A 21,319-nucleotide genomic window follows, 5' to 3' on the forward strand; every position below is an offset into this window, starting at 1 on the left:
CCAACTCTGCATTTCCAGCAGGACTGAGTTGAGGGACTGAATGTCTTAGGGGGAGGCGATCTTCAGGTATAGTTGGGTATCATTCGCGTACATATGATAATAAATGCTAGATGATTTTAGAATTTCTGTCAGAGGCTCCATGAACAGGTTAAAGAGCGTGGGGACAGTGCTGAACCTTGGGGAACCCCCAAGGTGACCGGTGCAAGATGTGACAAGGAGTTGTTCACCGTGAAGCTTTGGGATCTGTTGTGAAGGAACAAAGAGAACCAGTTTAAAACCGGTCAAGACAGCCCCATCCTATATTCCAGGAGGTCAATTAGGTAATCGTGTTTGACAGTGTCAAATGCTGACCAGAGGTCAAGAAGGATCAATAGGCACGCTACATTGTGATCAAAATTCTAAGTGCATCATCCACGATGTGTGTTAGCGCAGAGACTGTACTACGACCTGGGCGAAAACCAGATTGGCATTGGTCCAGGAGCTTGAAGTGGTCGATGTGATGACAGAGTTGGGCAAGCACACATTTCTCCAGGAGTTTTGCTAAGGTGGGTAAGTTGGTGATTGGGCGACAGTTAAGATGGTCCGTGGGATCAGCATTTGGTTTCTTTATGATCGGGTTAACTTGCCCTGATTTAAGGCAATCCGGAATAGCACCTTGCATAAGAGAAGCATTGTCTTCCGGGAACAGGTTCGATGGCAAAGGGTCATTGTAGTGATTGGTTTCAACTTTAACAGCATTTTGTGTATAGTGGGTACATCCACGGTTTGGAATAGACTCCAAGATGCATTATTTTTGGGGAGGAAGGGCTGGGAAGGGTCAGTGCTAATCGACTCTGAAGGGCGTAGGGTTTTCAGTGGACCACTCGGGAGAAGATCACAGGCCAAGCTTAATTCCCTCTCAATCTTAGTAGACTTATCAGTAAAGAAAACAGCAAATTCTTCGCAGTTCGGGAGTGACCCTTGACTCGGAGGGGAGAGGTTAGGATGATTGTTAGCTTGGGACTTGATGAGTTCGAACAGTTTTTTTGGACTTTTTTTGCTTGATTTAGTTGAGTTCTGAAGAACGTGGCCTTCGAGTATCTGATGTGTTTATTGTATGTGCTTTGCAAGGATCTCAAGTGACAAAGATGTTCAAGGGAGGGATGCGATCGCCATTTCTTTTCTGCAAGTCTTAGATTTCTTTTGTCAGCATTACGACTATCATTGAACCACGGTTTGGAGCATTTAGAGGACACTCATTTAAGCTGTGTGGTGCTACTGAGTCAAGACCATTAAGTATTGCATGGTTATAGTGGGCCATCAGGTCATAGACATCCGACATGTTCAAAGGTGGTGGCAAGATGCTATCACAGAGAACCCTCAGGTCTTGCGAATTGATGTTCCTTAAACATCTTTTCAACTGTTTTTAGCCAGGATAGCTTGACTCTAGTGGCATGGATAGCACGGAACCCATGTCTGGGCATACCCGCCCCACTCGGGGTGACAAATGCAAAAATAACAATTTATGGACAGAATGCTGAACAATGTCATACATTCACCCCGTACGGAGATCTGGGACTAAATCCATTATTTTTTTGCTCCCAATGTCATTCCAGTTTGAACCCAGTCATTTGCAAATCAGTCTTGACCCTGCACCCAATGGGAACAGCACAGCCCAAACTGCCAGGCGAGGTCCTCCCTGGACTGGAAACAAGCATCCAGGTTGGCAAGTTATGCCCAGACGTGGGTCCCTTGCTCACTTTGCCACTGGATTCAAGCTAGTCTGGCTGATGAGGTGCGTTACCCCGAAACCGGTCCCAGGATGCTTTCTGGCCTAGTGAGGACCTGGCTTGGCAGTTCGGTCTGGACTGTTGCCATGAGGTACAGGGTCAAGACTGATTTGGATATAGGTGGGTTTGAACTGGGGTGGCGAGTTAGCTAAAGAACGATGAGGGATTCTACCCAGATCTGTGACTGGAGGTGAGTGTCTGAAAAGTTTCAGTGCTCCGTCCATTGTCTCAGTGTGTTTGCTCATGTGAAGTTTTGCCATTATATACACAGGCAGTTTTATTATCTGTAATCAAGGGATGGCATTTTACATACAATAATACAATATCAGGGATCACTTCAACTAAACTAAACATACTGCACAAAAACTTAGCAAAGTATTTTAGAAAATGGGGTCTGAACGCGTTGAGCTGAAAGCTGGAAACAATGTGCAAAATGTACTAAACCAGTTGAATTGTTTATCAAAATTAACTAAATAGGTTTTACCTTGTGATAATTCATATGCTTCGTATGCCAATCATTCTGTAGCCAGTGTTCCGGGGAGTTCTCCTTCACAAAATCACTCACTCGGTTCCTAAAATCATTGGGTTTCAGCAACAGCAGCTGAATTATGAAGTAGCAGACCTGGGCTTCATTGCCTTCATGACTACGCATAGCCTGTAAAGACATATAAGCAACCAGAAAATTCAGTAAAAAAACAATATGTACACAGATCATCCAAGGGCTTCCGGTACTGCAAGGCTCAAAAATGGAAAACATTTTAAAGTTCCCCTGTGAAATATGGATTTAATCCTCAAAAAGACAGCCCCAAACCACTCTACAGAGCTGTATCATTGTCAGTGGTACAAGGAGTGTACGACAATGGATGATCGAATAATGCAGCACGGTAGTCTAGCTCTCATCGGTAAAAAAAACAAAAAAACAAAGTACATGAAACATTCTTTGTCAATTTGATTTTTTTTAAATCAATTTGAGCTAGAAACAGGACCTTTTGTTGTAATTCGCAAATTATGTGGTAAAATTATGTAGTAAATGTGAAAAAGCCCTAATTATGCAGTGAATGCTCCAGCCACAGAACCGAATGAATCCACAGGCATTCACCATTGTTTTATCAACAATTTATTATTGAAAGGGAAACAACATCTACATATTCTAATTTAAATCAGTGCTCATTGATAGCTAGCCACACTTTGAAGAGTACAGGTTGACACACACAACAAAGTCAAATTAAATGTGGCCCCATAGCACAGGCTATTTAGAGCAAGCATACTAATAAATGTTCCTTCACACATTTACTACTACAATGCCCAAGGACAAATTTAATGATATTTTAACAGTACAGCAGTGAGAAAACAAAGTTTACTGACTAACAGAATGCATGTTACATTGACTTCACAAATAAAATCAATATTTATAATTATCACAAGACCTTTTTCAAGTGATTTTATCTCAATGCAAGGATTTAACCCGCTGAACATTGGATCTGGCTAAGGACTTCTGCTTAGAACCACTTCACATAAGAAAACAATATGGCATAAACCATATATGCAGACTTCTGAGCATAATCCAAGCTCTCTTTAAAAGCGCTTTAAATAACGAAGGCTGGTCCTAAAACGACCCCAAAAAAACAAAAGAGCAAATAATTAGCCCGTAACAGTGCCAAAAGCAAGATTTTGCTTGGATACGGAGACCAAACAACAAAACTTCAGGTAACGTGGCTTGTAACCGGTCAGCATGTCAGGAGCTGCAACAATTCACACATCTGTCCCAAAGACTAGCGTACACAGATTTTGTATAGGATAGCCATGCTGCCAGGATGAGACAGTGGCGGGAAGGCATTCAGGAATCCCAAGCTGCACTAGATGGTCGTATCCAACAGGTACCTGCTTTGGAAACTCCAATGTGCAAAAGTACTGACACTCCCTGTTCTTATACAGTACCAGACAATTTCTGTACAAACTGGAGGATTGAAAGTTGCAGATAAGTAATTCACAAAGTAGACTGAACATTTTGAGACGTTATACATTGTTGAAGAATGTAAGACAGTGTTGTTGTAAGGGTGTACACCAATCTGCTAATTTTGCAAGCATGTGTAGAGTATTTTATTAGGGCATTGCTGTAAATGCCTTCTCAGTGATTAACGGATAGATATGAAGCCTCTGACTTAAGATTGTATGTCAGATGAGGTGTTTAACAGGCAAACTCCAACAAGGTAAATAAAGACCAAACACTTTTTTGGATGGTATTCAAGCCGCAATTAGTTGTGGATTGCATTTTGTTTCTTACACGGCAAAAAGATAATAATACCCTCCATTCGTATCCAGTACTGTAGCTGGCGTATTAACGCCCATCATTAATGAAATGTTTAGGCAGGGCTCTTTTCCATCAGACCTGAAAGTTGCTTTGCTTCTTCCATTCTTTAAGAAATCACATTTGGATACCTCTGGGGCAAATAACTATTGCCATCTCTAGGCTCCACTTTCCTGCAAAAATTGCGGGAAAGGCAATCAACAAGTAATTGAATCTATTCTTCGAATCACTCACAGTTTGGGTTTCGTAGCCAACAAGCACTGAATCAGGTTTATTCACTGCCTCGGGGGAAATTAGGGCATCGTTCAATAAGAGTGATTCTGCAGCCGTCATTCTCTGCAATTTTTGGACGGTGTTCGCCGCGGTCAATGATAAAATTCTGAATGACCGTGTCGAATCTTTGAGCATCAGTGGTTCCACCCTAGTGTTATCTTCTTTCCTCACTGAGAGAGTGCAATCTGTATCTATGGATGATTACCTATATGATTACTTCCCTCTCCCTTGTGGTGTTACGCAGGGTTAATCTTTGAGCCCAACCATTTTAATCTAAACATCACTCCTCTAGCCACTTTGATCACAAATGTGGGTTTCTCAGTAGTCACTTACGCCTACGACACCCAAGTTGTTGTCTCAGTTGCTGGCAATCACAAAAAATCAGCTGGCATTTCCCGCAACTGCATGCAACAAGTTAACAACTGGATGATGTGAAATCGCTTAAAGCTAAATTCTGATAAGAAGGAGGTACTACTACTGGGAAGCAATGTTTCTTTCTTGTCCCCTGATTGGTGACCAGGTAATCCTGGATTGGTTCCGACCCCAGTAACAAAGGTGAACAATTTGGGGGTGATTATTGATAATCATCTGTCTTCTGACAAGCAGGTAAATGCTATCACTTCCAGCACCTTCTTTACGCTGAAAATTCTGAGAAAGATTTTGCCTTTCATCCCACTGGAGCGGAGTAAATTAGCAATAACCATCCTTACCTGGTCCAAAATAGATGACTGTAATGGTCTATACATCAATCTACAGAAAAACTCCCCAATAAGTTACAGATCTTCCAGAATTCAGCAGCATGCTTTTACCAAGAAAAACTCAGTTGTCAAAGACATTAGTGGAGCTTCACTGGCTGCCAGTAGAGAAGAGGATAGAGTTTAAGGCGCTTGTATCGCCTTTAAAGCCTTACATGACGAAGGTCTTGACTACTTTAAAAAGAAATTTGCTAGATACATTCCATCAATGCCACTTCGATTTTCTTCAGCAGCCAACCTTATAGTGCCCAATTTGAAAATAACTTGCTGGGGAGGAAGAAGTTTTATTTATGGTACAACCAAACAATGGAATGCCCTACTGCTTCACTTAAAGACCAGCCCATCCCTGTAGGAATTTGGAAAGAATCTCAAAACTTGGCTTTTTAACCTAAACCCCCTGAGCAGGGTTTACTAACTTTATCGTTCCTGTCTTTAGCCAACGCCAAGACGCCTTTGGGCAGTCGAGCTCTTTATAAAACGTATTTTAATTTCTTTTCATTTCATGAATGCGGATGATTTCACAGACATGGTTCTTCTCTTGTATGTTGTGAAAGGTTGCATCCATTAGCAGTGTTATGGGGATTGTAAATTGGCTCTAGGTGTAGCCTATTGAATATATTCCAGTCCAAAAAGCAGATAGCACACTGTCACATTCATTGGATGAGGTCATCCTTGATATTAATGATGTCATTAATGATGTAATTTGCTATAGCATCAGCAATGTCAACAATGATGTCATTTAGCATGCCATGAGTGATGCAATATGTGAGAGCATAAGCAGCATGGAGTGCAAGTTATAATCAGCTCACTGAAACACAATTGGCAAATTTCCGTGGTTTGTCAATTGTTAAATGCTAGGTCTTGTGCGACTTCATCATCCAACTATAATGTTGGTTTAACCGTTGTTTTTTTTGTGTGGATTCTGGGTTTTTTGTAAGATAAGGTGTTATTTCCATACCCAACTATAACGTCTCATTAATCTTTGATGTTTTCAGTACATTTCTGTTATCACATTCTACATTTAGGATGTGTAATGTGTTCTTCAGGTGGGGAGAACCTCTGCAGATGGCCCACAGATGTATGCTGTACAGAACTGGAGAAAATGCCTGACGATTAGACATTGCGCCAAACTTTGTAACATCATTCAACATGGCAAGAGATTGGAAGCACACTCATTTTAGCTTTTTGTGGTGTGCTTCATGTTTTTTTGGTTTGGAGCAACTTAAAAAAAACTTTTTGGAAAATGTTATTTTTGAAAAAATGTTTTAATTTCTTTAGTTTTTTCAACAAGTCTTTGTGTTCTGTGTGGAGATTCTCTTTTGTGAACTTTGAAAAGATTATTTTATTAGTTTCCCCAGAGGCCCATACTTTGAGGCACTGCCTGCAGTACACTGTAAAATGCTGTCACTTTTCTCCCTCTATTGACAAAGCCCTTCCTGTGGAAAAATCAGTTGTACTTCAGCTGCACGGCTGTTTTGCATCTCAGCAAGAGCAATGCTTTTGGGATGCGTATCCATTAGGTACTTCCACATCCCACTGGTACCATGAGAATATTGTCCACCCTTTCTGCAATGCAGCACCTAGTTGTTGATAGTGTACATAACCGCCTGTGCCCTAATTTTCTATGGCCAGTTGGAAGTTCGGAAAACTGCCCCACCGCTTATTCTTTCTCAGGTCTCAGTAGTTGTGGTGCTGCCGAAGTGGGTAGAAAGACTATAATTTAATCACCTTCTGATGTTTTTGCACCATAACTGTGTTAATTGCCACCACCAAGGACATTCAGATGATTTTGGACACGGGTAACTAGGCTGCATTAATACTTCTTGATCTGTTGGCTGCGTACAACACAGTCTCATATACTTTTTTATTGAACCGTCCTAGCGCTACTGGACTGAGGGAAAAGCCATTGGCTTGGTTGGAATCCATCCTAAATAGACGACAGGCTGTGCAGCTGGCTTCCTTCTGCATGGATTTTAAGGATATCGCATGGGGTGTGCCACAGCAGTCTGCCATCAGCCCTACGCTTTTTAATATTTATGTGGTTCCTCATGTGCATCTAATTTAAGCTTCTGGATTTTAATTTTTACAGGTACGCAGATGACACCCAAATAAACATTTGAACAGAGGGCGATTTGTCATTACTTCAGGAACAATTTAGGAACGTCTGATTAAGTTGGTGAACTGGATGAACAATAACTTGGTTCGCCTAAATTCGGATAAAACCGGAGTCTTGATTTTTAGGACTTTATCAATCTGGTCCCATAGGTGGTACAACACTCTATGGGCAAATGCCCAGTACCAACCACATCAGATCAAAACTTGGGAGTGCTCTTTGATAGCAGACATTCCTTTGAGTTACATATCAATAAATTGAAGTCTACTTGTTTTTTTTTGTTGTTTTTACTTCCGAGGCATCTTAAGAAGATAACTCGTGAATTCAGGCAGCTGCTAGGGCAAATATTGGTACTAAACGGAATGGATTATTGCAAACCCCTATATTTAGGGCTACCTGAGTATCTAATGTGGAAACTGCAACTCATCTAAATGCGATGACCTGGTTGATTTTTGAGAAAAGAAAATTTGATAGTGTTTCTCCCACTATTAGAAAGCCTCACTGGATGCCCATTAAGAAGTGATGTCAGTTAAAAGCCCTCTGCATGGCTCAGAAAGCTATTTATCCTACAATTCACAACTCTTATATGCCAGATTTGTTTCAAAGATATTGTTCCTCAAGGTTGCTTCTCTCCACATCGGCTGGTATTCTTATTATACCGAACTTTTGCAGAGCTCGTCTAGGGAGCAAGGCTTTTTTCCTCGGTCACGGATCAAGCCTAGACCAAATTGCTTATGCATCTTTGTCTCAAACCTGATGCTCTACTTGTGATCGGCCTGGTGGATGGTAAGCTTGGTGTCTCTAAGTCTCCAGTTCTGTCTGAGGCTATGATAGGCTGTGATTGCATGTACACCAAACTGCCTCTCTTAAACACCAATCTGCTAATGGTGGGCGGGAAAACCATTTGAAGCGGTTTGCTTGGTTTTTTAGTGGTGTTCTATCAGTACTCTAGCAGGACTCACAGAACCAATGAGAGAGTTGTGTGTCACTCCCCCTAGGCTGTTACTTTCTTTTCTGGGTCCTGTGGGACTCCGAAGCATTAAAACATTTGTGTTTAGTTAGAAGGGATCATTTGATTTTAAGTTTGAACCTAGGGATTACCTCACAGGCAAAAATAAAGATGATCTGCTGTAGTTTTAATTCAAATTCTTTAAGCATTACAGTACCGTCCGACCTGCGACTTTCAGCTAAAAGCAGATCTGATTGGCTGAAGTCATTGTATTTATACATTTAAGAAAATCCCACATTATTGCTTTTATTAGGGAGTGGCTCTTGAGTGTATTGACATTCTCTGCAAGAAAAGGTGTATCGAAGATAAAGAAGCCTTATCATAATCTACTACTCTCCACACTCTCCCCTACTTTATTCTCTGCCTGAGGAGGTTGTTCACACCCTCACTCAAGTCACCAACCCGCTATAGGCAGATATTACCTTGTATTGCACGAAAGCTGGTAAAAAAGTAAGTTGGAGAAAAGAGCACACAGCAGCTCGAAACTAACTCTTGGCTGCTCACAAAGCAAACAGCAAAATATTATTTTTCGTTTAATTTTTTGGATCAGAGTGCAGAGGCCACACTTTTTAATTATTTTTAGATGAACCCGAATAAAAATAGAAAATTACAGGAAAAATTTACAAAAATATTTTTAATAAACAAGAAACAAAATTGGCAAAGGTACTGTTAAAAAGCACTTTTCTTGGTTGAAAATAGAAATAAAATTACACAGTATGTCTTGTCTGTGTCTTAATATACAATGATGGGCATATTTGATTTGGTTTAGTTCAATGTTTTGTAATATACCAACATGTTCCAGATTTACTTACACTGCACTCTATGATATTTTTGTAACACAAATCCAGTGCAAAACTTTGCGGCTATCTTTATTTTTCCAAGCATATCCAGATTTGCATTAGAAAGTTGAGCAAAGTAAAGCAAGTGGTGGTATGTGTAACTTTGGTTCAATTGGGCCTTCAATGGGTGGTACATATGTATTTCTGTGCAATGACACTAGTCAGTCCCCTACGTACACCCCCTGTGGCACCCAAACCCTCCTCCTGCTGCAGGTGGTCAACACCCCACTGCGCTAGGCCTTAGGCCGTGCAAAGTGGGGGGTTGGCCACTGGGCCTTGATCCCAACCACCATGTGTGTTGAACCTTGCCTGTGGACTGGGCTGCGCTTAACCCCTCCACTGAGTACAGACGTTAGCTGTGCACAGTGCGGGATTAGCTGCAGGGCCAGAGTGCAACACAGGCACTTCGGCATATCCCCAGCGGCGGGCTGACTGAAAAATAAAACACCCTGATTAAAGCACAAAGTTTGGGTCTGCTTTTCGTCATTGGTTTCTTGGTCTGGAGCCTGGTTCGTGGTGGCGATATATATATATATATATATATATATATATATATATATATATATATAATGCTCCGCTGCCATTTGACAGAAAGGACCAGCACTCAAGTTAGACCTAAACCCAATTACGATTTATTCGTGCAAAGACAAACAGACGCGTTTCAGCCGTAGCTTTCATCAGTGTCGGCAAGCGTCATGTAAGCAGAAGATAATATTTACAAAATACATAAAAGTAAATGGAGGACTATACAAAAGAAATCACCAGCGCCATATTAGAGTGTGCAAATCGCTATCAGTACAATTCATTTGTTTTAAATCATTATATGCAGTTCATCACTGTCCTATTTCATGATTTAAATACCCGATATGCAAATTAAATAGTTTTACTTATTAGAAGGAGACTGTTATTACGCTCTACCTCTCATAATTTCAATAGAAATTGCACATTGTTCAACATGTGACATTGTAAAATATAACTGAATTATTCAGCCGTGGATGGGCAGGCACATTTTTCTATTTGGGGATGAATATCTCGCAATTTTGTCCTGTGCCCCAGATTAAGTTGTAACTATATTTAATTACTTGTTGATATTTTGATTTCATTACAATTTATGTTGAACTGTGATATACTATGTTATAGTCCTTCAATTCTTTGCCAAGACATACAATAGTGCTGTTCAAATTAATCTTGTCACAAATGAGTTATCAGCTCCTCTCCAGCGTTTAGCCCATTGGGAGACTTGGTCTGGAGTTCGATAATATATCTAGACTCCAGACGTCGTAACCTCTTCTCTCTATCTCCACCCCTGATGTCATTGGGGATACATATATATTTTGGGAACAACTTTCCAGATATACATGACATTTCAACCCCAGCCACTACTTTAAATACTAATTTCTCAAACACGGCTGAAGGGATGTACACCAAATCACAGTTCTTACTTTCTGCACCCCCCCACCACTCTTTTCTGCCAGGCCCCCCCATCCCCCTCTGCCCCCACTCTACGCACAGACGAAGGGTCTTATGAGCAAACCCTTGTAATTTTTTGGTCAATTGTTTTTGGTACTGTGGTACCAAACGGGTGTCCTTGCCTGTGGCGGCTCCTCTGCTAAGACAGAGGAGCGTCTCCCCACTGACAGGAGGAGCAAAGAAAGAAAAAAATAAAATGATTAAAAAAGTAATGTTACTCTAATTTTTTCCTCCTGCTGCCACAGTGGATGAAGGGACAGGCGGAGCTGCAGGGGAGGAGTGGTAGACACTCCTGTGCGCAATGACTGTTTGGTCAGCCCTCTCAGGCCACCCAAAACAGTCATGCGCACTCCCCTGTTCTTCATGCAGGCTGCATTACAGCCTGCATGGAGAACATGCCCATCCTACAGCCCCTGGCTGAGCGCCGTGTAACCTGTTAAAAATGGATTAAGCGTATTTTTTGGAAAGTTCTGTGCAGATTGGTCATATAACAGCAAAGTTATATAGATGTTTTCAATGAAAGTTACTAAACGTAGCCCAGTAACGCATCACATTTAGATCAACTGAGCCAATGCACATCTAACACAAGTTTACTACAGTGCAAGGGTTCAATTAAAGTTATTACCACAGGACAGCAAAACTAACATTAGGAACAGTTTATTACCAATAGTGCAGAAGGAGGGGAGCAGTATGATGTACTTGAAGCTTCACCTTTTGTGAGTTATGGACCACCTGCACACTCAACAAAAATAATACATAGCATATTTCAACTCTGCCCATATGCATATGGACTCTATATGTCATTGCAGTGAAAATAAATGAGGACCATAAAACATCTCAATGTGGATTCATTAGTGCGTTTCTCTAAATAATGCATTTATTATTACAGGGAAAATGTCATATTTTAGTTTTGTACCACAGCTGAAATAAACTTACTGATTACCACCTTACAGACTTCAAGTTACAGGTACTTTTACTTTCCAAAGTGTCACAAGACTTCTTCAATGCAATGTTAGCTTGCTTTGCAAAGTTAACCCTTTGCATCCTAGTTTTGGTTAAATATTAAAAAAAGAAAACAAATACATAAGAAAAAATGCTTAGGCATAAACTATATAGGCAGAGGTGCAGAGTGTACTAGGCTACTTATTACTATTGTTGGTGGAGCTTAAGGGCGACATGACCCACTCAAGGTTTTTTTTCTTGTTAATCATGACCTCTCCCAACACTCAACAACATTAATAAATGTCTTAGGAGTAGATATTTGGACGGGCTCCACAACCAGTTGTTGGCACCAATAGCATATGACAGAAAAGGTTGAAGTACTGTGGAAAGGGAGAGGCAGAAGGAGAGAGAGGTAGAAAGGGAGAGAGGGAGAAAGAGAAAGGGAGAAGGAGAGCGAAGAAGAAGGAGGGAGAAGGAGAGCGAGAAAGAGGGAGAAGGAGAGAGAGCGAGAGAGAGAGAGGGGAGAAGGAGAGAGAGAGAGAGACAGAGAGAAGGAGCGAGAGAGAGAGATAAATAGATAGAATGATACATAAAGGTCTTATACTGCCATGAGGGAATTCAGGTGATATTTTAAACTGTGATGTTTGTGAAGGTCACCAAATCCTAAAATGACCATATAGGATGATGTATCATGATACAAGCTTTGTGTCTGCTCTACGTGTTTATTTTGTGAAAGTTTGCTTGAAAAAATTTATTTTCTTCAAAAAGGGAGAGGTCTATTAAAGTAAGTGAAATACTTGAATTCAATGATTATGAAGTTTAGCTCAGTATGTGAAGTACGTAGATTTTCAAAAACACACCCAAAGCCTTGTTTAGAAAGGAAAAAAAACCAAGGGAAAGACTGCTCAAGCTGTTCTCTACAAGGTGCAGTGAACAATGGCACCGATTGAACTCGAATGTTTAAGGTCCACTCCGACCAACATGAGTTTTGGAGGCGGAGGCCAGCCCCACTCTTATCTGAGGCCCTCGCGGGGTAATCGCCAGCACCCCCACTCTTAAATTCAGCCGCCGCGACTGGCAAACACCGGCGCTGCCACGTGCGGCAAAAGACCTAGCTATGCAACTGAATAGAATGCTTAATTAAAATCTTTCCTGCGGCCAAAGTTGATGATGGTTAGCGTGCTACGGCCTCAGCTCCTGTTGCTTTCAATTTCATTAGTACTCGGGAACAGCTCAGACCCAGGGCACAGATTGTAGAGGTACCACTGGAAAGGGGAGTCTCTCCTCGTGGAGCTGTGGGCAGCATAGGACAAACCACTAGACAACATGGATTACTTGACTACTTTATTATATCTAGAGCGGGGGCCGGCCTGCACCTGCCGACCCTCTCACCCTGGGCCCAAGAAGACCTTTCTGCAGTTTAACCAGCTTGAACGTTTACTCCCAATCTGACCCCCTGGCATTGGGCTGCTCTCACACAAGTGGGTCCAAGACAGGCCCTCTCACCCTACCTGGAGAGGCAGAATGGAGAGTTTACTCTATTTCTGCTCCCTCTCTTTTCAATCTATTTTGGGTAAGAAAAGGCAGTGTGGTCAACACAAGCCAGACCACCCTAGATTCCTCTGTGTGTCTAGTTTTCAGAAACATCAGGAGACAGAAGGTTTCTTTGGGTGCAGGACGATCGCTAACTCAAACAACGCTGCTACCCACATCCCGAGAATGATTGAAATTCAAATTAAAATTCTATATGTATGCATATTGCATTTAGAGGCCTTTAAACTCCATGGGCAAACACCCACCAATACAAATAAGGTGCACTTTTCTTACTGGGAAAAACAGGAATGCTGGGTGGAAGAATACTTCTGTTGATCCCTGCAGAATCTGGAACTTTCAGTACCAAGAAAGTGAGTAAATACAGTGATTATAGTTAAACATTGATATTTGCAGGGCCTTCTCCGTAAAAGAAAAAGACAAAAAAAAAGATAGTGTGATTAACGCATCACTATGGACACCCGTGGGTGGCTATTTGTTTTAAAAAATGTTTGGGGTTGGTAGGTTTGCCTGGGTGCCTGTCAACCCCAGGTCCAGGTACCACAGCTTCCGACATTCCCATAATGATTGAAATTCAAAGGAAAGCCTTGATGTTTACACATAGCATTTTGGGGCCTTTCTTGCCTTAGGTTATAGGCCAACCGGTACAAGTTGGGTCCTATACAGATGTTGTTTAGGGAGACGTTCGCAATGAAAGTTTTTCAATGTGGAGTGTGCCCTTGGTACTCCCACTGCCTTTTTAGCATATCTGTATTGTCAGGACTATCAAATCTTGTGATTGGTCCTGCGGGGAAGTCCCTGCTTGAAAGGGCAAAGGAAATTAAAAATTGGTTCCCTTTCCTGATTGTTTTCTGTAGGTAATACATATCTGTTTTCTGAAATCCAATATATCCAGGGCCCTTTTTGCTTGAGACTTATGCTGTTGGAATAATGAAGGTGAGCGTTCCTGGCCCCACCAGGAACCTTCTGATGGCTGATGTGTCAACAAACGTCTACTATTACTCTCCGGGTGTACACCACTATGGCCGCCAGATATACCTAATTGAGGCGTTTGATAGTATTGTATTGTAATTGCATTTATATAGCGCTTACTACCCCTGACGAGGCGTCAAAACGCTTTTTCGGCGAGTAGCACGCTACTCCGGGACCCATAGAGGATTAGTGTTGAATTAGTATAGTGAAACATGCAAGTACATTTTAAGTGGTGGATAGGTTAGTCAGTTATGTGGATTTGGAATGATAGCAGAAGGATAGATGAGGACAAAGGTTTCTATTTATATAGCGCTTGTTGACGCACGCTATTCAGGAAGCCTACAAAGGATTAGTGGTGAATTAATATCGTGAAATAGTAATTTCAGTGGTGGAGATTAGTCAGTTACTTGGAGTGAGAAGGATAGCGGAGGGATTAAAGGGGAAGAAAGATTTGCATTCATATAGCACTTGTTACCCCTGATGGGTGTTGAATCGCTTTTCTGGCGAGTAGCACGCCACTCCTGAACCCATAAAGGATTACTGTTGAAAATTAGAATAGTAAAAAGTTTTTAAAAATAGGAAGTAATTTGAGTAGTGGATATGTTATTCAGTTATGTGGGTAGTATATTAGTATAGTTTAATATGGAATTTGAGAAGTGAACATGTTAGTCTGTTAATTTTGATTGAAAAGGATAGTGGAGGGATAAAGGAGTGAACAATTTTTTTTTAGGTCTTAGCAATGGGAGGAGGCTTTTGGGTGAGTAAAAAGGAGTTTTGGAGGGGAGGACTCAGAGGAAAGAGTTTAGAAAAATTTGTTTTAGGGGATCAGTATAGTACAAGAGGTATCAGATGATGCAAGGAGGGGTAGAGTAGGAGAGAGTCTAGAAAGGGTTATTTTGGCAATCATAGTAGTGGTATGGGGTTTGGGATAAATGAGAGAGTAGATGTAGAGGATATATTGATAGATGTATAGGATGAGATATAGGGTAGTGCATTGGAAGGAGTAGTAGAAGTAGTTTGAGATGAGTCAGAAGTTTGGGCTAGAAGATATATTGAGCGAAGTATAGGCTGAGAAATAGGGTAGTGCATTGGAAATACTAAATTAGAAGAAAGTGATAAATGTAGAGATCCATAATTACATTGAAAGTATATAGATACATAAAAGAGGTAAGTATATGTAGATTAAAGATATTGATAGAGGTACAGGATGAGAAATAGGGTAGTGCATTGGATATGCTTTTTCAGGAGAAAAGTAACAGACACACAGATCCAAGTACATGGAAGGTACATAGATGCACAATGGAAGTATGTACATGTAGACCAAAGGTGATTTTTCTCTCAACAACATAATTATTTTACATGTTTATACAAAGTAATACACAAAGATAGGTACATATCTATAGTGGAAAAAAAGCTTGTATACAGAGGGATATGCTGTAAATTTCTGTTTGCATATGGTGCTTATGTGGGGAAGAGCCAAATCTTGAGTAGTTTTCTGAAGATAAGGTGGTTGTTGGTGGACCTTATGTTGGGGGTAAAGAGTTCCATAGTTTGGCTGCTTGAACAGAGAAGGATGTGCAACCCATGTTTTTTTCTTGTATGGTGGGATTTTGAGGCGAGATGCTCCTTTAGACCGGAGGTTCCTTTGTTGAATGTGTTTGGTGATTTTATTCCTGATTAAGAGCGGTCCCATTCCATGTATTGCTTTGTGGGTGATACAAAGCAGCTTGAACGTGGATCTTCTGGCAACCGGTAACCAATGCATGGCTTTCAAGGCAGGGGAGATGTGGTCTCGCGGTTTGATATGCAAGATTAGTCTGGCAGCAGAGTTCTGAATCCGTTGTAGCCTTTTCATGGTCGTTAAAGGTGATCCGTGGTAGAGGCTATTGGCGTAATCGAGTTTGGACAGAACAAGGGAGATGGTAGTTTGGACCTTGTGTGGAAATCCCAAATGAGGGAAAATTCGTCATAGCGTTTTTATAGTAGCAAAGCTTGATCTTGCTAGTTTATCCACTTGGGCATTCATCGACAGCTTGGAGTCCATGGTCATTCCGAGGTTTCTTCCTTCCTTCGATACTTTAGGCAGTGATCCCAGTTCATCAGGTCATGAGGCAAGCGGGTTGTAATGTTTTCAATCGCCACACGTGAGTATTTCAGTTTTTGAAGCATTCAATTTGAGATGGCTCCAGGTCATCCACTGATCTACGGCTCTGAGAGCTGAAAATTGGTGATTTTCCAATGTCTTTGGGGCATTCCAGTTGAAGGAGTATTTGCGTGTCATCTGCATAGTTATAGCACATGAGGTGAAATTTATTGATCAGTACTGGTAATGACTCCATGTAGATGTTGAAAAGCATGGGCGAGATGATAGAACCTTGATGGACCCCTGCTTTTGTGGAGTATGGTTTGGACGATAAAGGTGGGGTATGGATGACATTAGTTCTGTTTCGAAGGTAGGACGCTAACCAGTCTAAAGCAGTTCCCTCTATGTCGGCTTCATAGAGTCTTTGTTTCAGAGTGTCATGGTCAACCATGTCAAAGGCAGCTGAGAGGTCCAAGAGGAGTAGCGCAGCAACCCCGTTGCAGTCAACTGTATTCTTTAGGTCATCCCAGATGGCAAGGAGGGCAGATTCAGTGCCTCTTCCCGGACGGAATCCTGTTTGGAAGTCTGAAAGTATGTCATTCTCTTCAATGAATTGTGACATCTGGACGAACGCTGCTCTTTCTATCAGTTTGCCCAGGAACGGTCCATTTGTAATGGGTCTGTAGTTGTCAGGGTTCAGCGGGTCCAAGTTTGTTTTCTTCAGTATAGGGCGTATGTATGACTTTTTGAGTTCTTATGGAAATATTCCAGTAGTTAATGAGTCTTTGATGATTCTTCTTACTGGAGTGGCAGCAGAGGTTGTTAAAAGAATTGTCTTGAAAGTTTGTGGCGGACAGGGGTCAGAAGGGCTGCCGGCAGGCCAGCTTTTACCAAGGACTTTCTTATTACAATAATGAAAGAGCCGGTTCCACCTTGTGGTATGCCTTCGGACTTCTTTGTGGGACTCCACAAGCTTAAGGTAGACCCAGGTGACCAAACTCTAGGTCCTCCAGAGCCATACTCTCAGGCTTTGTGTAGCTGGTTTCAGATGGTATACCAGACCCATTGAATTGTCAACAAATCCTGATGACCTGGCAGCCTCATATCACTATCTGTGTCAGCTCCACAAGGTTGGTAAACCATGTTTGTCTGGCCTACTAGGGTGCTATGAAGATTACAGTCAATGGCACTTGGTTGCCTTTCTCTAACATGAGTGGTATCAACTGAATTTGGAAAAGTTGTCAGCAAAAGTCCCCAACCATTCTATTGAGAGGGAATTCCCGAGTGACAAGAGATGTAGATACCTTGAAGCAAAATGTAGGAATTTTGAGTTTCCTTGTGTTCTGATAAAATCTAGGAGTGGTGTGTCCAACCTCTGAAAAGTTATCGCCACTAGCTGTTGCTTTAATTCTCTCTCCTATGAAGAGTCTGTCTGCCTTTTTAGCCGGTCCGCTTCTGTGTTCTGCACCAGATAGGTGTATTGTATTTGTGTTACACTTCTCTAAATAGTCCAGTTTCATGTGTCCTGTGCTTGTTGGAAAGAACGCAAGACCATGTCCGGTTCTGCTTGTTATGGGTGAATATGCTGCTCGAGGGCTCTGTCTGGATCTGAACTTTTCTTCCCCACAAATGTCCATAAAGCTTTGAGGGCTACCAAGACTGTTTAGTTCTAATACATTTATATGTTTCACTGCCTTCCGCTGGCTCCATAAGCATCTGATGTTCATCTTGTCCTTGAGGGCTTCCAACACTGTTTTGTATGCACCCATTTTGAAAGATACAGAGAGAGTTGGTTGTTTGAATCTTTAGTCCACAATAATGTTTGTGTTCCACCACCACAGTATCTCTTTGGGCACTCTGCATGTGATACCCATTAGATCCTCCAAACTCCTGGTTGCCTGTTGCTATTGCTGCAGCTAAAGCCACTCCTGAAGTGGTCGAATGTGAAGTCTTGTACAGAGTGTCAAGAGTATGCACTAAGCCATCATGTCTGTTCGTTTCCCCACCGGTCTCACTGTCGGACCTGTAACCCTTCTTGTAGAAGCGAGCTTGCTCTGTCAGCTTCCATTCTGGCATTCGGGAGGATTTTCCTATGTTGAGGGAGAAACCCAGTTAATAGAGTATCTTTATCACAGTGTCCATATTGTTCTTGCACTGTTTGATTGATTTCACCTTTACCAGCTAATGGCCTTAGTAACGATTAATGTGCAATTCCTGTATCGATGGGTGTGCTGCTTCTACAGCAAAGTACTTTGCGAAAGCCCTTCGTAGAAGCCTCGACAAACCGAAGGAACGTCCTGTGTCCGCTGTTGATTGGTATGTATTGGCAGGTGTCCTTGAGGTCTATAGTTGCCATATACTCCCTTCTTGCCTTGCATGGGAAAACCTCCTGCAATGTTGTCACCTTGAATCTTTCTGTCTTTATAAACCTGCATTTGTTCTGGTATGGGCATGAGTGTCTTGTTCTGTTTTGGCACGAGAAAGTAAACAAAGTAGACTCTTTGGTTCTATAACTTTGATAGTATTCTTTCTATTTTCATCTTGAGAAAGAGGGCTGCGACCCCTAGCCGCACAACATTCTTTGCTGAAGGTCTTTGTCTTTGGTTTAACTGTTTGAGGTTTTCCTAACAGATCTATGCAGTGGCCATGCTGGATTATTTTCAATACTTAGTTCTCAAAGTTAATTTTCTTCCACTCTTAAGTGAAACCTTCAATCCTGCCTCCTATCTGTTGGAAAGTCCCTTACTGGAGGGTACCGACCACGCGGGCCGTTCTTTTTCTCTGGGTCTTCCATAAAAGGTGTACGTCGATGGAGAAGAGTACTTCCACTCTGATGGTGCTTTTGATGTACCACTTTGTGGTGTGAAGATTGCATGCAATGTGATAGACGACAAAGGCCATGCTGAATCGCTTCGCCTACTTTTGCTGGAGACAACGGGAGGAACATTCAGCCTTCACTTGCTCGGGGATTATCAGCCTTCCTTCCAGCATAACGCAGGATTGCAGACTATGCTAATATATTGAACATTGTCTTCACTGTTAGAAGCAGGTAAGAGTGTGTAACATCTTTGAAACTAAACTTAGGCTTTTCTTTTTGTGCTAAGTTCAGTTTAGTAAGCCAAAGATAAGAGAATGAGATTGATCTAACGTTACATAGCCTATTGTTGGAACATTTTCTTCTGTTCACATTATTCATGAACACTGCAGCTCATTTGATGTTTTACAAGATTGATGGTTACCTGAAATGCAGCTCACTCAAATACTGCTTAGTAATTTGCGATTTGGCTGCAGTCCAGCTAGCTTTCGGTCTCAGGTTGGCACATAGGCAAAGTCATAAGTACTTGGGAGTCTAGAAATGCCTATTTTCCCAGCCATAGAGCATGGGTACTCAAACATTTTCTCAGGGGAAACAAATTAATTTGGGGTGTGCTTAGAAGCTGCTTCAAGGCTTGCCTATCTCTACGGAGACAGGGTGGAAAGGAGGATTACCAGGACAGAAAATAAACCACAGCTTTTCAAAAGATCACTGGGAAAATGCTTTCTTTTACATCTTTTTTGTGTGTGCTGATTTTGCACACATGCCAACATTTTCAAACTGGGAGATATTGGACAAAAAAAAAAAATCAAAAACAGAAAATTCGGGAATGTATAACCCCCATTGGCTTATGTTGAAAAAGAGGGAATTTTAGGCGGGAGGCACATAAAATATAGTCATTGTTTACTCCAAACGTCAGGAGTCCCTGTCTACATGGGGTCTATTAGAATGCATGATTTTGAAGCAGCCTATCTTATACTTCGTGCAACCTACACATTTTTACAATTTTGTAGTTTAAATGAAAGAGGTGCACATTGTGTAGTGTTTCAGGATGGGACCCAAAAGCAATATAAATACACATCACATTTCTCCAGTGCACCAACCAGGATTGAAGTCGGAGACCCTACAGTTACACACAGTCATCTAAAGTCTGTAGCACCCCTGCTAAGTGTCCCACTCAGTTCCAATCATGATGTGCTGCCCCAGTCCAGGTTTTTTATTTAAATTTTGTGACTTTTAGCCTAGGTTATTCCAAAAAGGCTGGCCTGGAGCAGTCCATAATGCCTGAACCTGGGAAACTTTGGTAGTGAGTAAACTGTGCTTTTCTACCAAAACAATGCATTTCCACTTTTTGTTTAACTTGCATTCATTGCTTTATTGAAGATATGTGCATCACATTTATATGCAATTTACTTTAGGTAATAAACCAGCAAAGTATTTACAGAATATTGTTTACGTACCTCCTGACCCACTCCCCAAACTTACTAACCCAGCCTTTTATACTTAGGTTCACAGTTCCCCTTGTTTTGCTATACACTTCCACAAACCAATCAGATAAGACTTCCTCTCTGAGCAGGACTGCTTACCTGTTAGTACAAGCTGAAGGAGCTGTAGAAATAAAGTCCATAGCCAAAAGAGCGTAAAGAGAAGTTAATCCTAGCATCCTATTTATTTACGATTCTGGGTTTTGTTTCTACAGTGATTTTAGCTTGTTCTATTAACAGTGTTATAAACAGCGGGGTCCCAGACTGGGAAAGGTAAAGTTAGAGAGAAATGGAAAATAACTGTGTTCAACAGAAATCAAGGCAGGAACAATCCAAGGTACGATGTTTTTATTACAAAGTACTCCAAAAACCTTATCATTGGTTATCAGATATGTATCATAAACAAATTCACTCTTTTTTAATAAAGTTTGTGCCCACAGTGGAAGAAGAGAGTGAAAGGGAAAGGGGAGTGCTGTGAGGGAATTCTGTGAAAAATAGCAAGGACATAGTATTCATTTATGTGACAGATAAATCCAATATTCATATATTCATATAAAGCATAGTCCTACGTGATGTAAAGAAGATTCTCAATAAGAAAAAATACATTAAATTTAATATCAGTAAAGCTGAGAAGATGGCCCTATCATCCCTAAAAGACAACAAAGACGTCATTGTGAAGCCAGCAGACAAAGGCGGTGCAATCATTATCCAAGATGTAAATAAATACAAAGATGAGATCATGAAACAACTTGGTGATGGGATCAGTTATAAAAAATTGCCCAGTGACCCGTCTAAAGATCTTGCAGCAGAAATTTAACGAGTCACGAAGGAAGGCTTGGATCAGGGTTTTGTTTCCGAACAGGAATACCATTACCTGAATAAAAAGAACCCTCGCCTCCCAACCATATATACACCCCCAAAAGTGCACAAGGACAT

The 21,319-nt window shown here is 41.3% G+C and overlaps 1 protein-coding gene across 3 annotated transcripts in view; it reads right to left on the minus strand.

Moving 5' to 3' along the window:
• Positions 1–21,319, minus strand: part of MED23 (mediator complex subunit 23) — a 684,519-nt gene that overhangs the window by 147,154 nt on the left and 516,046 nt on the right. For all 3 annotated transcript variants that reach the window (XM_078649215.1, XM_078649213.1, XM_078649212.1), the window contains one exon: positions 2,254–2,424. In XM_078649215.1, coding sequence (XP_078505341.1) covers positions 2,254–2,424 — 171 coding nt within the window. The remainder of the gene's footprint in view (positions 1–2,253; positions 2,425–21,319) is intronic.

The sequence above is a fragment of the Lissotriton helveticus genome, chromosome 6 (genome assembly GCF_964261635.1).
Source record: "Lissotriton helveticus chromosome 6, aLisHel1.1, whole genome shotgun sequence".
Lineage (NCBI taxonomy): Eukaryota > Metazoa > Chordata > Amphibia > Caudata > Salamandridae > Lissotriton > Lissotriton helveticus.